This window comes from Mercenaria mercenaria, chromosome 19, assembly GCF_021730395.1.
Source record: "Mercenaria mercenaria strain notata chromosome 19, MADL_Memer_1, whole genome shotgun sequence".
Lineage (NCBI taxonomy): Eukaryota > Metazoa > Mollusca > Bivalvia > Venerida > Veneridae > Mercenaria > Mercenaria mercenaria.
This window is the reverse complement of record NC_069379.1, coordinates 24,695,094-24,708,854: the sequence shown is the minus strand read 5'-3', so window position 1 is coordinate 24,708,854 and position 13,761 is coordinate 24,695,094. Positions and strand designations below refer to the sequence as shown.

Sequence of the window (13,761 nt, the reverse complement as noted above, 5' to 3'; positions counted from 1 at the left end):
CATAGTTACTATCTATCTTAATTCTGATTTGCCCATGCAGACAGAAAGGTATTTGATTTCACTGGCTCTTTAATATATTCCAATAATCACAATCAGTCTTTGTAATACTCAAAACACAACTTTAAACTTGGACTTTAAAATCACCCTAGCTAGGTGACATTTCCATACGGAAATGTCTGGATAGTGTCCGGTATTGTTTATAGCATTTCAATACAAGTTTTTTGAGAATTAAAGTCTATAATGGTTAAATGTTATAAAACAATTAGACATTAAATTCATTTAAAGTTAGTAAATTTTCTAAAAAAAAGGTTTGTGAGTTTTTAGTTGAATTAACATACAAACATATGAAAATACTTAAGTACTAATAGTACATAAGTTTTGTAAATGTGTGCTATAAACCAGTATACTGGAGCAGGTTTAATGTATCATAATGATAAATGAATAACAAAACACTGGAATACTTGTGATGAGATAATTGCCATATAATGATGAGGCCTGGAGTATACTCAAAAACTAAAGATAATGCTATAAGCGAAAATATGTCCCCTCTTTGGACAGTCTATTCCAGCACGACTCCTGATATTGTTAGCTGTTATTACTCATGCAGTGTATAGCTATCAATATGATTTCATTTCTATATTGCTCACCTCAGTTATTTTTGCTCTTATCCCTTGATGAAAAGCTGGACCTTGAGCTACGGGTCTAAGTCTTACGCATGGCATATCGTCTAGTTATGTTTGTGGCAAGTCATATGAATATCCATCCATTCATATTTAGTGGACATAAAATCTTTGATTGCTAAGGGTTACCTTGACCTTTAAAGTATTTTGAACATCTATCCAAGCATGACAAAGAAAACTGAGCAGACATCTTTTATCTTTGTGTAGGACTACAGGTCTCGTGGTATAAATATCATGAAGATTACTCCAACAATCATGATGGACAACCGACATAGAGGAATCACAATACCTAAACACAAGTGAGCTAAAAACAAAAGATACTGACAAACAAGAGCCCACTAGAACCTAGTCTTATACTTGAATCTCTTCTACATAATACAAGCTTACATATAAAAACTTTACCAAAATATTTTAGTTAAGTTAAACAAGAGGGCCATGAAGACACCCTATGTTCAGATGCTTGGGACTAAACTTGGAGAACAATCAGCGAGCTTTCACTGACAAAAATTAGGCACACAAGCTTGTAGCTGAAGTACTGTAGAAGGCAGCTACACAATTAGGCACGCAAGATTGTAGCACAAGTACTGTAGAAGGCAGCTACACAATTAGGCACGCAAGCTTGTAGCACAAGTACTGTAGAAGGCAGCTACACAATTAGGCACGCAAGCTTGTAGCTCAAGTACTGTAGAAGGCAGCTACACAATTAGGCACGCAAGCTTGTAGCTCAAGTACTGTAGAAGGCAGCTACACAATTAGGCACGCAAGCTTGTAGCTCAAGTACTGTAGAAGGCAGCTACACAATTAGGCACGCAAGCTTGTAGCTCAAGTACTGTAGAAGGCAGCTACACAATTAGGCACACAAGCTTGAAGCACAAGTACTGTAGAAGGCAGCTACACAATTAGGCACACAAGCTTGTAGCTCAAGTACTGTAGAAGGCAGCTACACAATTAGGCACACAAGCTTGTAGCTCAAGTACTGTAGAAGGCAGCTACACAATTAGGCACACAAGCTTGTAGCACACGTACTGTAGAAGGCAGCTACACAATTAGGCACACAAGCTTGTAGCTGAAGTACTGTAGAAGGCAGCTACACAATTAGGCACACAAGCTTGTAACTTAAGTACTGTAGAAGGCAGCTACAAGACTGATTATACAACATAAAAAAAATCAGCAGTTTTCTTGTAATGGTTTCTCTTGAAGGCAGACCTGTAACTCCACTTTAAACCTTTCAGTCATACATGACATTAAAATTAAAGACATAAGCCATTTTATAACATTTAAGCCTACTTTGCATACATATTCTATTATTTAAGTAAAATAATTACTTCTTATGATGCAAACAGATATCATATATAACAAAGACATATATGGAATGCCAGGTTTTAACACCTATATTAGTGAAAGTGAATATTTTATGGTATTATGTTTGCTTATAAATATTGTGAAAACCCAGGACAAGGTATTATAGTTTGACAACAAAAACAACTACTGGATACACAGTGATGACATGATCTGTCTAAACTCTAAAGGTTCATGATTAAATCTGAGATCAGGTCATATTGTTCTAAAATTGATAAAATTCTTACAAAGTGAAAATGAAAACAAACAAAACAACACTATGACAAAATGTTATAACACTGCAAGACTATATTGTTCAGTTTTACTGAAAAAATTGCTATAAAACAAGCAGATTCAATGTGAAATATTATCATCTACATCTGGTCCCAATCTCTTGAAGAAACTGTCACTGCTGAAGTATGAATAATAAATATAAATGGACTAGCAGGTCAAAAACTGTCTTTTTTTTTTTGATGGCCATCTTTTTTGATGATTCAGAATTATTCCAAAATTCTCATTATAGAGGGTCACCTAATGAACATTTTAGTGAAATTATCTTAAAGCTGACATCATTTCTTAAATGTTGTTTGAAAAAAATTTTTCCATTAAAAAAACTCTTGTAGATAATTATGTTTCTGACATAACAATATGAAAACTCTAGGTAAACGGTTGACTAAGGAATATTTCTGTGGAATTATTTCAAAATTGGACCACAATCTTTTTTCTATTTTCAACCTTGCAGCCATGTTTAATGATAAATCCAAATGATCCAAACAAACTATGTAGCTGGTTACCAAAGAAAGTTTTGTGTGCAATTATTGCAATCATATCAAAATCAAACAAAGGTTCCACTATATATATATAGATATGGGAAAATAACCATATCACCTGGTGGCCATGTTTTTTTGTTGATAAATCAGAGCAATCTGAACACAGAGATTTCCAAGTCAGTTCAGGGTTTAAGAGGGGATGTTATGGCAATTTCCATTTCAGATAAGGTGACCCCCTGAGTGTGGTAAAGCTGCACTTTTGGACAAACTCGGACAAAGTTTGGAAAAGATTCATCAAGTGGCCCAAGAGAACCTCTATTTCTAGCTTTGGATGCTACAGATCAAGTTTGGTGAAATTCTGACCAGTAGTTTCAGAGAACGTGTTTAAGTAAAGATTGACAACAGAGGCTGGACCCTTCAGTTGTACTAACAGCTCATCCTGAACCCTTGATCAAGTAGAGGTAAAAATAATACTGTTCAAATCCTGGAATGTTCAATAATTAATGAATTCCTTTAAAGCACAATGGAAACAAAAATACACTAAGTCTGCAAATATCTGAAGTTACAAAAATAATATATGTAATGCATAACTGGCATTTTCAACAATATCCCCATGGTTACAGCAAATTAATACAGGTGAATAACAGAACACGCATATTTCTTTCTGTACAATATGATTTAAAATAAAAGAGTGACTGGATATGCAGTATCTGACCTTAGAAATGGGGATGTCTTGGCAGCTCTGGCAGGGCCTCAATCAAACAGCAGAACCATTTGCACAACATTGTAAAAACTTCATCAAGCATTAATTGACCAAATTTGGTGAATTCAGGTCGAAAAGTCATTATATAGTTTTCTATTTTCAACTTTGGGGCCTATAGAGCAGAATCATTCAGACAAACTTATTGAGGTTCATGAAGTTTGGTGAAGATCTAACACATGTTCTATATTACATACAGAATATTACATCTACTGAAGAAAGGGACAAAGTGACTTATCAACAGTTTCCATATTCTGATACTTCTAATATATCCCATATTCAACACTGGCAAAATAAAGTCTGAAATGAATGAGTTGGTAGAGATTCACTAATAAGTTAAGTAAGGAAATTTGTTATGTTTTTTCTTGTTTTTTTTTTTTTCACAGAACTAGTATATATAAGCTTGAAACAGCTGTATACAGTCAAATTTATTTTTAGCAAGCATTTTTTTTTAGGGTTTTATTCAACAGTATTTCAGTCATGTACCTGCAGGCAGTTAACTTAACCAGTGCTCCAGTTTCACTAGTTTGGTGATTAAAAAATTAAGTGTTTTTGTAATTGTCCTGTCATATTGGCCAAATGCTGCGGGCCAAGACAATACACCAGATTGATTTATTACAAAGATGCTGTGAAAACAAATTTAAATGATAATGTTTTAATACAAGTCAATGAAATAAAAAGTAATCTCAATTTCCCACAACAAATTACTTAGTGTCGGCAACTACTCACATTTTTGTTGGCGCCATAAAATACACTTTTAGGTCATTAAATAGCTGAATTAGTGGTATTTCCACAGTATATCAGGATCTAATGCATTTGCATGAATGACCATAAAAGTACTAATTTACTGTAATCATGCAACTGTCATAATTATATCTACACAAAACTGCTGTATACTTTAGGCCCAAACTTAATACACCAATTAGAAAATGACTATATACTGGAACTGTCATATTTCTACACCAATCAGGAAAGTGCTATATACTTTGGCCTAAATCCAACTTGATATATATGACTAGTATACACACATCTGTTGTTGCATGATCTTGACATGTTCTTGCACCAATATATCAAATACATGTTTACTGTATTCTGCATACATCTACGTAACCTAAATCACTGGCTTGTTACTTCACTGTCACTGTCTTGGTACTTGTACCAAGTATATCAGTAAATGTTTTTATTCACTCTTCAAAGTACATAATACTTAAACCTGATATCGTCATAACATTCCAAATGAATTGTCTGTAACACAACATTTAGAAATGGTCAACAAGAACAGAGACACTGTTTTTCCCAACACGACTCTGAGCAGCTGCTCTACCTTCTTTCTCTGCTAGTGTCATATTTTGCCACTGTGTTGGGTGACCTATAATGGCAAAAAAATAGTTATTAGTCATGATTTTTAAACAATGAACTAGCTTTACATTATAACATGAGCCAATGCTTGACTATTCAAATTGTTGTCCCAGAAAAAGGAATATTACCCAAAATGTTAAAATATCTATAGAGTTTCAATCCTGCATTAGTTTTGGAGAAAGTAACTTGCATGCAAAACTTTAACGAGAAGTTTTAAGTTAAAAAAAAATTATATATTCTGGTCAAAATGCAGGTCAGAGTTATTGAAATTGATGTAATCCCTTCATTTTATAACCCCAAAGACATTATGTGAAGTTTCAGTTCTATAACCTCAAAGACATTTGTGAAGTTTCAATTCAATATCTGCATTTGTTTTGGAGATAAAGTGCAAGCACATTACTAAGTCCAAAGGAGGGCATAATTTGCCTAAAATAGATGTCAGAGTAATGGGACTTGACCAAGTGAGGTTGGAAATTGAACTAGAAAAAGAAAAAGTAAGTTTCAAAGCTATATGCCTTTAAATGATAGCCATATGTACCTGCAGGTAGAACTTTAACCAAGGTGTGACATGGACGCTGATGCCAGGGTGAGTAGAATAGCTAGACTATTCTTCAAATAGCAGAGCTAATAATTGATAACACAAGTAGTCTGTTGTTTGGTTTCAAGTCATACTAATATAATTTAGTTTACATTGGTCGAAGAAGACCTCTCTGGGCATTATGTCAAGCAGGGGGTGGGTAAAGGCTTAAGCGTGTCATTTCTGGAACAAAAATATTTTGTTTACCATTATTTCAATGTCTTTTAGGTTTTCGGACATTGCATAACATTTTGTGTGTATGCATGTGTGCACACGCATGGGTGCATGCATGTATGGTTGAGGAAAGGTACAGTGTGAAGTTTTACACTAAAAGAACATTGTATGAATCCCAAACTAATCAACATAAACAAATATGCCGTCTTGATGAGGTCGAAATTGAAGCTAGTGGTATTTAAGATATGGAGAGGTCATTACTCTTTGACTTTTGATCTCCATGTGTGATCTTTTTGTATCTTTTTGGTAACAGAGAAATTCATAATTCTATGTCAGTTAGACAGTCAAAATGCTGAACCAAGATATATATCATTTTGAGAAAATAAAGTATTTGCTTTCTCTGAGTTTTAAAAATTCTTCATTTTGAATGAAGACTATTAATATGTCAGGGCTATAAAAAGAATACACAGCATGCAAAAAGTCATAAAACATTTTAATATGTATTTTCCTATCTGAACACTTCATTTCCTATCCTTCAATAAAGAACTGCTATGAATACTGCATTATATAATCTCAGTGCCCATATACTAACCTGTAGGAGAATCACTCGACTTCAGAGCAAATGACCAGCTATCTGGATTAACTGATGCACAGTGTGGTAGTCGCAGTTCAACAGGTTGGTGAAACTTCAATCCATGGGGTCCACACATAACCAGTGGAGACAGTAACGTTTCACCTGATATACAGAAACAATTCCGAGACTTTAATTCATGTGGTCCATACGTAACATAATATAATTTATACTCCTCTGATATCGTGTTCCATTAACACCTGAAAATGAACTGCTCTGGTTTCTTCAGATTTCATCAAAAATCAATGGAACTTTTATATCGATTATGGAATTTTTTCGTTAGGTCAAAATCATACTTTCTTTGGACAAGTAAGAAGTACAATGTAAATTTTTCTAGTTGCAAAGTAAAGTGACTTAATCAGGCCTAATTTTGCCCTTCCTTTTATTCAGCATTTCTGAAAACATCACTACTTACTACTTACTCATTTTTCAATCAGACATGAAAGTGCCAATTATATACATAATTATGTCCACATCATGTTGATAATGTATATTAAGTTTCAACTCAACTGGATGAAAAGTGTAGGAGTTGAGTTTGCAATGTTCTGATGTAGTTGTAATTTTTTAACGTCCAAAAAGGGCCATTATTTCAAAATTAACAAGCAAATTCAGCAAACTTGTATCCCTCGCTGAAGAGACAACGTTTCCACCCTTGAAGAAGCATACTCTGCCCGCAAAAAGCATTTAAATGAAACTGAATTTCAGTCTATCGGGAAGCTATTCTTTCTTATTATTTCAAAAATTAATTTATTTAGTAATAATGACCTTGACCCAAGATACCAAAAGATGAAAGCTAACTATTTATAAGGTTTGGTCTGCTTACCTCATTCCTAAATGAAGTTATCGTGAGAAAACCACCCCACTTTTCAATTTTTAGAAACGATGATCTTGACCTTGACCTAAGCAACCAAAACTACATCTAAAACCATGGTTGCCATGCAAGCTTCCTTAGTTCCAAGTTTGGAAGCAATACTCTATTCCGTTATGAATTTATTGATCAGATTTAGTAACTGCTTACATTGACCCTGACCCCTGTGACCAGACTGCATACCCTACATTATTTTCAAGAAAGCTATGCATGTACTAAGCTTGGTCACAATATCCCATAGTAAAATGGACCTCAAAAAGACTTTAAATTCTATATGGTGTGCATTATGTAAGTACAAAGAGTCTAAATCTGGGTTTTTTTTAAGCAATCTGTCTGAAACTTGAAGGGCTTCATTTTCCTAGAGCATCTAACATTTCTATCATGTACTATTAAAATCCATTAAACCATGTTTGAGGTATGACTCTAGATGGACAGAAAATAAATTATTTGTGTACTATAGATATATAAGAACATTTCTGAGATATGACTCCAGACAAAAACATGAGGGCCATGATAACCCTATATCGCTCACCAGAGTTGATCTGGCCTACTGACCAAGTTTTTAATCCCACATGACCCAGTTTCAAACTTGACCAAGAGATCATCAAGACAAACATTCTGACCAAGCTTCATAAAGATAGGGTCACAACTGTGGCATCTAGAGTGTTAAGTTTTTCCTATGACTTGAACAGGTGACCTAGTTTTTGACCCCACATGACCCAGACAAACATTCTGACTAAATTTCATAAAAATAGGGTCACAACTGTGGCCTATCAAGTGTTTACAAGTTTTTCCTTTGATTTGAACAGGTGACCTAGTTTTTTTACCAAGATTCGACCTCGACCTAAAGGTCATCAAGACAAACATTCTGATCAATTCTCATGAGTTTCAAACTTAAATTGTAGTCTCTAGAGTGTTAACAATATTTTCCTTCGAACCTGACCTAGAGATCATCAAGATAAACATTCTAACCAAGTTTCAAAAAGATAGGGTCAAAACTATGGCATCTAGAGTGTTAACAAGTTTTTCCCTTGATCTGACTGGGTGACCTAGTTTTTGATCCCACATGACCCAGGTTCGAACTTGACTTAGAGGTCATCAAGACAGACATTTTGTCTAATTCTCATGAGTTTCAAACTTAAACCGTGGACTCTAGAGTGTCAACAAGATTTTCCTTTGATCTTGCCTACTTTGGCAGGAGATAATAATCAAACATGAAAGTCCTGAAAATATGCACATGTCCAATATATGTATACCGAGCCTCATTTCAGTTGGATGGAAATACAAAAGAAAGCGTGATGGACAGACTGACAGTACAAATACTATATGCCTCTCAAGTTTTCAATCCTGGGCTATTGATTAAATATGGAATAAAGTAAAACACTGGTCATCAAGCACCAATAACTTGGGTACCATGGGTTACAAGCAGTTTATCTTGTTTTTGACCAAGTGATGTTAAAATCAAGACTTGACGCTCATTGTAGCTTCCATCAAATTTTGACTGGTAGTAAATACAGAGCATGAACAAGAAGCTGCGTTCAATAAACGCTTGATGCCCCTGGTGGCATCCTTGTCGATACAAAGCAACCTAAGTCCAAAACGAGGTCAAGTTCAAGGTCAAACTGAGGTGAGGTGAAGTTTGAAGATGAGGAATGGTCACAGGTTACATCTGAATTAGTATCAAGTCATTCTAGTAAGGGGTATTGATTCTAGACGAAACGGTCCCATTTGATTAACCAAGAGATGGCCCATACAAAGCAGCCCTATAAGTCCAAAACGAGGTCAAGGTGAAAATGAGGTCAGGTGATGTTTGAAGATGAGGAATGGTCACAGGTTACATCTGCATTAGTATCAAGTCATTCTAGTAAGGGGTATTGATGCTAGACGAAACGGTCCCATTTGGTTAACCCTCGTATCGATGAACGGACAGAAGGACGGACGGACGGACAAAGGGACAGGACAATCACTATATGCCTCCCGCATCAGTAGATGCCGGGGGCATAAAAATACAAAAGTTAATATAATTACTAACCTTTTTCCCTGTCTAGTGGAGGCAGTATTGTGTTATCCCTACACACCTTGAAGTAAATCTCCTGGTCAATATTTTCATCTATAGCCCCCTCAGGAATGACAATGCTGACCCCAGTCTCTGGAGATTCTAGGACCCCACCTTTACTTGTGAACACACCCCGTGCAGTGGCTACCACTGTGTGGTTCTCATCCACATCTTGCGTAGGATCAAACCTTTAACACAAATTATTAACACATAAACATTGACCAACAAAGCAATAATATATTGCAATGAGTCTAGTTCTCAGCTGTCTGCAAACGAAAGCCAGCCATGCTGCAAAATGATGCAACACAAGCACTTTTATAAGTCCACATCACTAACACAATTCCTGCATAATTCATACTTATCATTTAGTTTACAAATCACTAATTAACTGTACCTAGAAATTTATACAATCTGGTTGTTTTTGTTTTTTGTTGTTTTTTTTGGTTGACCCAATTTAGGATATATGGTTCTGTCAGCTTCTGATGGTGGAGGAAGACCCCAGGTGACCTTCTGTGCATTATTGCATCATAGGAGAGCACCTGGGTAAAACACTTACCTTCTGTAAAATACCTGGCTTCTTCACACTAAGAGTTCTACATGATAAGAAATAATTTAAACCCACATCAGTGAGAAGCTAGTAATCTGAAGTCAGTGACCTTAAACACCAGCCATGGAGGCTCACTTGGTGTATATTTTTGACTAAGTCAATAGTCAAAACTCTTGACTTGCTGAGCCAAATCCAAAACAAAACCCCGGGTGAACAACTTCACAAGATGAATAATAACAGTTAAATTACTTTATGACTCTAAGTCAAATACTTTTTGAGATACATGACTAACAAGTTTTACACTCTCTCTGCGTACTTTTTACTTGGCCAAGGAGCCATAACTCTGGTCTGGCTGAGTGAAATTCCATAACCCTAGGTGCACAACTTCACATGATGAATAACAATCCAATGGGGTTTGAAGACTCTATGTTATATTCTTCTTGAGACATGCACAACAAAAACTGTGATGAGGGCAAATATTTTTACACCACTGAAAGGTCGATGCATATTTCCACTGCAGCATAACCTACTGTACTGCACTCACAATAATACTCCCATTTTACTTTGGTATATATAGAATAAGTTATAACTTATGCCTGGTTTTGCATTCTGGAAATTCTATCAATCCTAAACATCTTATTTTAAACAACAAGAGCTGTCGAAGGTCAGCAACGCTCGACTATTCAACAGCCTTGTCGATTGAATGAATACGAAAGTCGAAAAAGGTACATAATTTAGTAAAAAAGCAAAATAGGGTTATGGAACCTGCATATGCTTATCAGTTCATGACAGTGGACAAGTGTGTGAAGTTTCAATCCATTCCCATTAGTGGGTACTGAGATACCAGCTTACATACAAGAACTTAACCCAAAACTCCTAAGTTGAAAAAGGGGCATAATTTTGTAAAATGCGAAGTTGAGTTACTGACCCTTTGCACTGCATGTCATATCATGACAGTGAACAAGTGTGTGAAGTTTCAATCCTTTCCCATTAGTGGATACTGAGATACCAGCTTACATACAAAAACTTAACCAAAAATTTCTATGTTGAAAAAGCGGCATAATTTTATAAAAAAGCAAAATAAAGTTATGGGACCTGCTTTGTGCATGTCAGATCATGACAGTGAACAAGCGTGTGAAGTTTCAATCCATTCCAATTAGTGAGTACTGCGATACCAGCTTACATACAAAATGTTAACCAAAAAATTTTAAGTGGAAAAAGGGGCATAATTTTGTAAAAAAGCAAAATAGAGTTATGGAGTTATGTGCAATGTAAGTCAGTTTATCACAGTAAATAAGTGTGTGAAGTTTCAATCCATTCCCACAAGCGGTTACTGAGATACCAGCATACATACAAAACCTTAACCCTGAGCTATTGGTTTGGGTGTTACAAGTCACATACAAATATGTCACATTGACTGTCCCAATTTACTTTACTATCTATCCATACCACAGTTACTGATCAACAAATAAAACAATAAAAGTAATTTTGAAGTAAACTAATGAATGGAAGTGTTATGGACTAAGGCAACAAAAATTCTCTGTTAACTTTTGACCTCTAAGTGTTATCTTGACCTTGGAGCTTGGGGTCTGGGTTTTGCCAGTGACATTTCATCTCATTATGGATAACAACTGTGCAAAGTAATTTCAAAATCCCTTAATGATTAGCCGAGTTATGGAATGGACACCAAACAGACCCTATTAACTTTGGCCTCCAAGAGTGGCCTTTACCTTAGAACAAATGTTCTGGTTCTTGCCACAGACACTTGGGGGTCAGCACCTCTCCCCCTCAAAGTCTGCCCCTGACAACCTTCAGTCAATATATTTTCGTTTTTTAAACAAACTAAGCACATGTCTCGATCATACAACAATTTCTGTTACCATTTCAACATGTTTAAAAAATTCCCATATTCTATCATTGCTCAGAAAAACACAAGACAACTTACTTCGCAATGTAAACACGATTTTCTTGTCCGTAGAATACGAGAATAGATCCCAGCTTGATGTTGCGTAGTCAAATTTACTACACAGAGCCGGGACATGGACGATACCGTTAGTGGTTAAAATAAAAATACTTGCTGACAAAGGCAACTGCTGCGATGGTCGTGATAGTACAGGCCCTGGTTCTGAAAGCTCATTTTTGGGCAGGGCAGCAGGTTTGCTCCACGCTGTGAACGATCTTTTTTTTCATAATATAATATTTTCATTTTCTCTTTAACAATATATTCTCAAGATAAAAAAAAATCATTTAAAAAAGAAATAAAATATAGCCCATAGTGCGGAGCGAACCCACAGCCCTGCCCAAAAATGAGATTACAGAACCAGTGCGTGTACTATCTCGGCCATCGCAGCAGTTGACTTTGTGAGCGAGTATTTTTATTATAACCACTAATGATATCGTCTGTGTCCCGGTTCTGTGAAGTTTCATTAAATTGTGTCAAGGGGATGTGGAGAGATGGTGCGCACAAGATTGTGTCTACAGACGGACAGACGGACGGACGGACGGACAGACCGACAGACAACCTGAAACCAGTATACCCCCCCTTACAACGAAAATATATTGACTGAGGGTTGTCAGGGGCGGACTGGGAGGGGGATGGGTGCTGACCCCCAAGTGTCTGTGGTTCTTGCATGTGACATATCGTTTCATTACAGGGAATATTCAAGCCAAATAATTTTAAAATCCCTTGACGGATGGAAGAATTATAGACCACATGTCAACGAACCGATTGTGAATAACTGACAGGCATTGGATGGTTCTAAAAGTTAACCACAGCTTACAACCATGTATTACACAGCAACATTAGTAAAGCTTGCTTTTTTGTTATGTTTGCATTCATAATGAAATGGGGAAAAAATAGTAATGCTGACTTCAGTGTTTTTACTGACATGCATTAAAACATGCAGATCATCTGATGGAATTTGTTATAGATGTAACTTTCGGAACTTTACTTGAAATATAAAATAAAACAACATTTCAAATTTATAGTAATTATAATCATTATATAAGATCATGCATTTTAAATTATTTTGTTTCCTTATGTATCAATCATACCTGCCAAGTCTTAAAAAACAAAATCTGAAAACTGCATAATTTATATTGGTGTGTTTTAAGTAACAATTATAATGTCTTATTGGAGATAACATTTAATTTCATTTGATGATTAAACGTTGTCTTTTGGCAGGTATGTTTAAAGATACTCTAGTTATAATGTATTGTGGTGCCAAAAGTAGCGGTGGAAAGGGTTCATGCGGAAAAACAAAGCATCATGTTTTCAGTCAGCATGCCCCTTACCCCCTAAATATAATTGTATCTGGTGTAGATACACTGCCAGTATCTGATTGGCTCTCTACATCTTGTGACCTATCACTGTCACAATTTGATTGGCCTTCTTTCTCAAAAGATTCTTCTGGTTGGCTAGGAGATGTCACGTTCCATTGCTTACACTCATTTCCATCACCAATGGAATCTTTTTCAGGCTTTTCTTCAACAGGGGCCAACTCAGATAAACTACCATCTCTGTTGTTTTTTAAACATAGGGTAAAACTTTATGCAAAGAAGTGAGTTTTGAGTTCTTTGACATACATATAGAAGTATTATAAAGGTAGCATAATATATCAAACTAGAGGGCCCCTAAGGCCCTTTCTGCTACATTGTGTATTTCAAGGAAAACAGTCTTGTGACAGTTAACTACTGTGTTAAGTAATTTAGTAGTTTGGTATGTACTTGAGATATTACTAAATGTAACTAAAGCTGCCAAACACTGCTTTGTAAGAGGAAAGAACACATTTTTTGGTATGATTCTTTCCAACATCCCACCCTCTCCCACTGCAGAAAAATAGAACTGTGAAATAGTCTGTGCCACAAATTTATGGGGTATGTGTGCACTGTGAGGTATACCTCACCACCCATGTCAACCTTAAACAAGAGGGCCATAATGGCCCTATATCGCTCACCTGTTATCACTGCACTTAAGGACAAGAAGGTCAAACAAGAGCTGT

General features: G+C 35.8%; 1 protein-coding gene across 1 annotated transcript in view; it reads right to left on the bottom strand.

Moving 5' to 3' along the window:
* Nucleotides 1-300: 300 nt before the first annotated feature.
* Nucleotides 301-13,761, bottom strand: part of LOC123541928 (tight junction protein ZO-1-like) — a 213,956-nt gene continuing 200,495 nt past the window's right edge. The window contains 4 exon segments of the mRNA XM_053531778.1: nucleotides 301-4,917; nucleotides 6,251-6,394; nucleotides 9,190-9,401; nucleotides 13,055-13,279. Coding sequence (XP_053387753.1) covers nucleotides 4,808-4,917; nucleotides 6,251-6,394; nucleotides 9,190-9,401; nucleotides 13,055-13,279 — 691 coding nt within the window. The 3' untranslated portion in view covers nucleotides 301-4,807.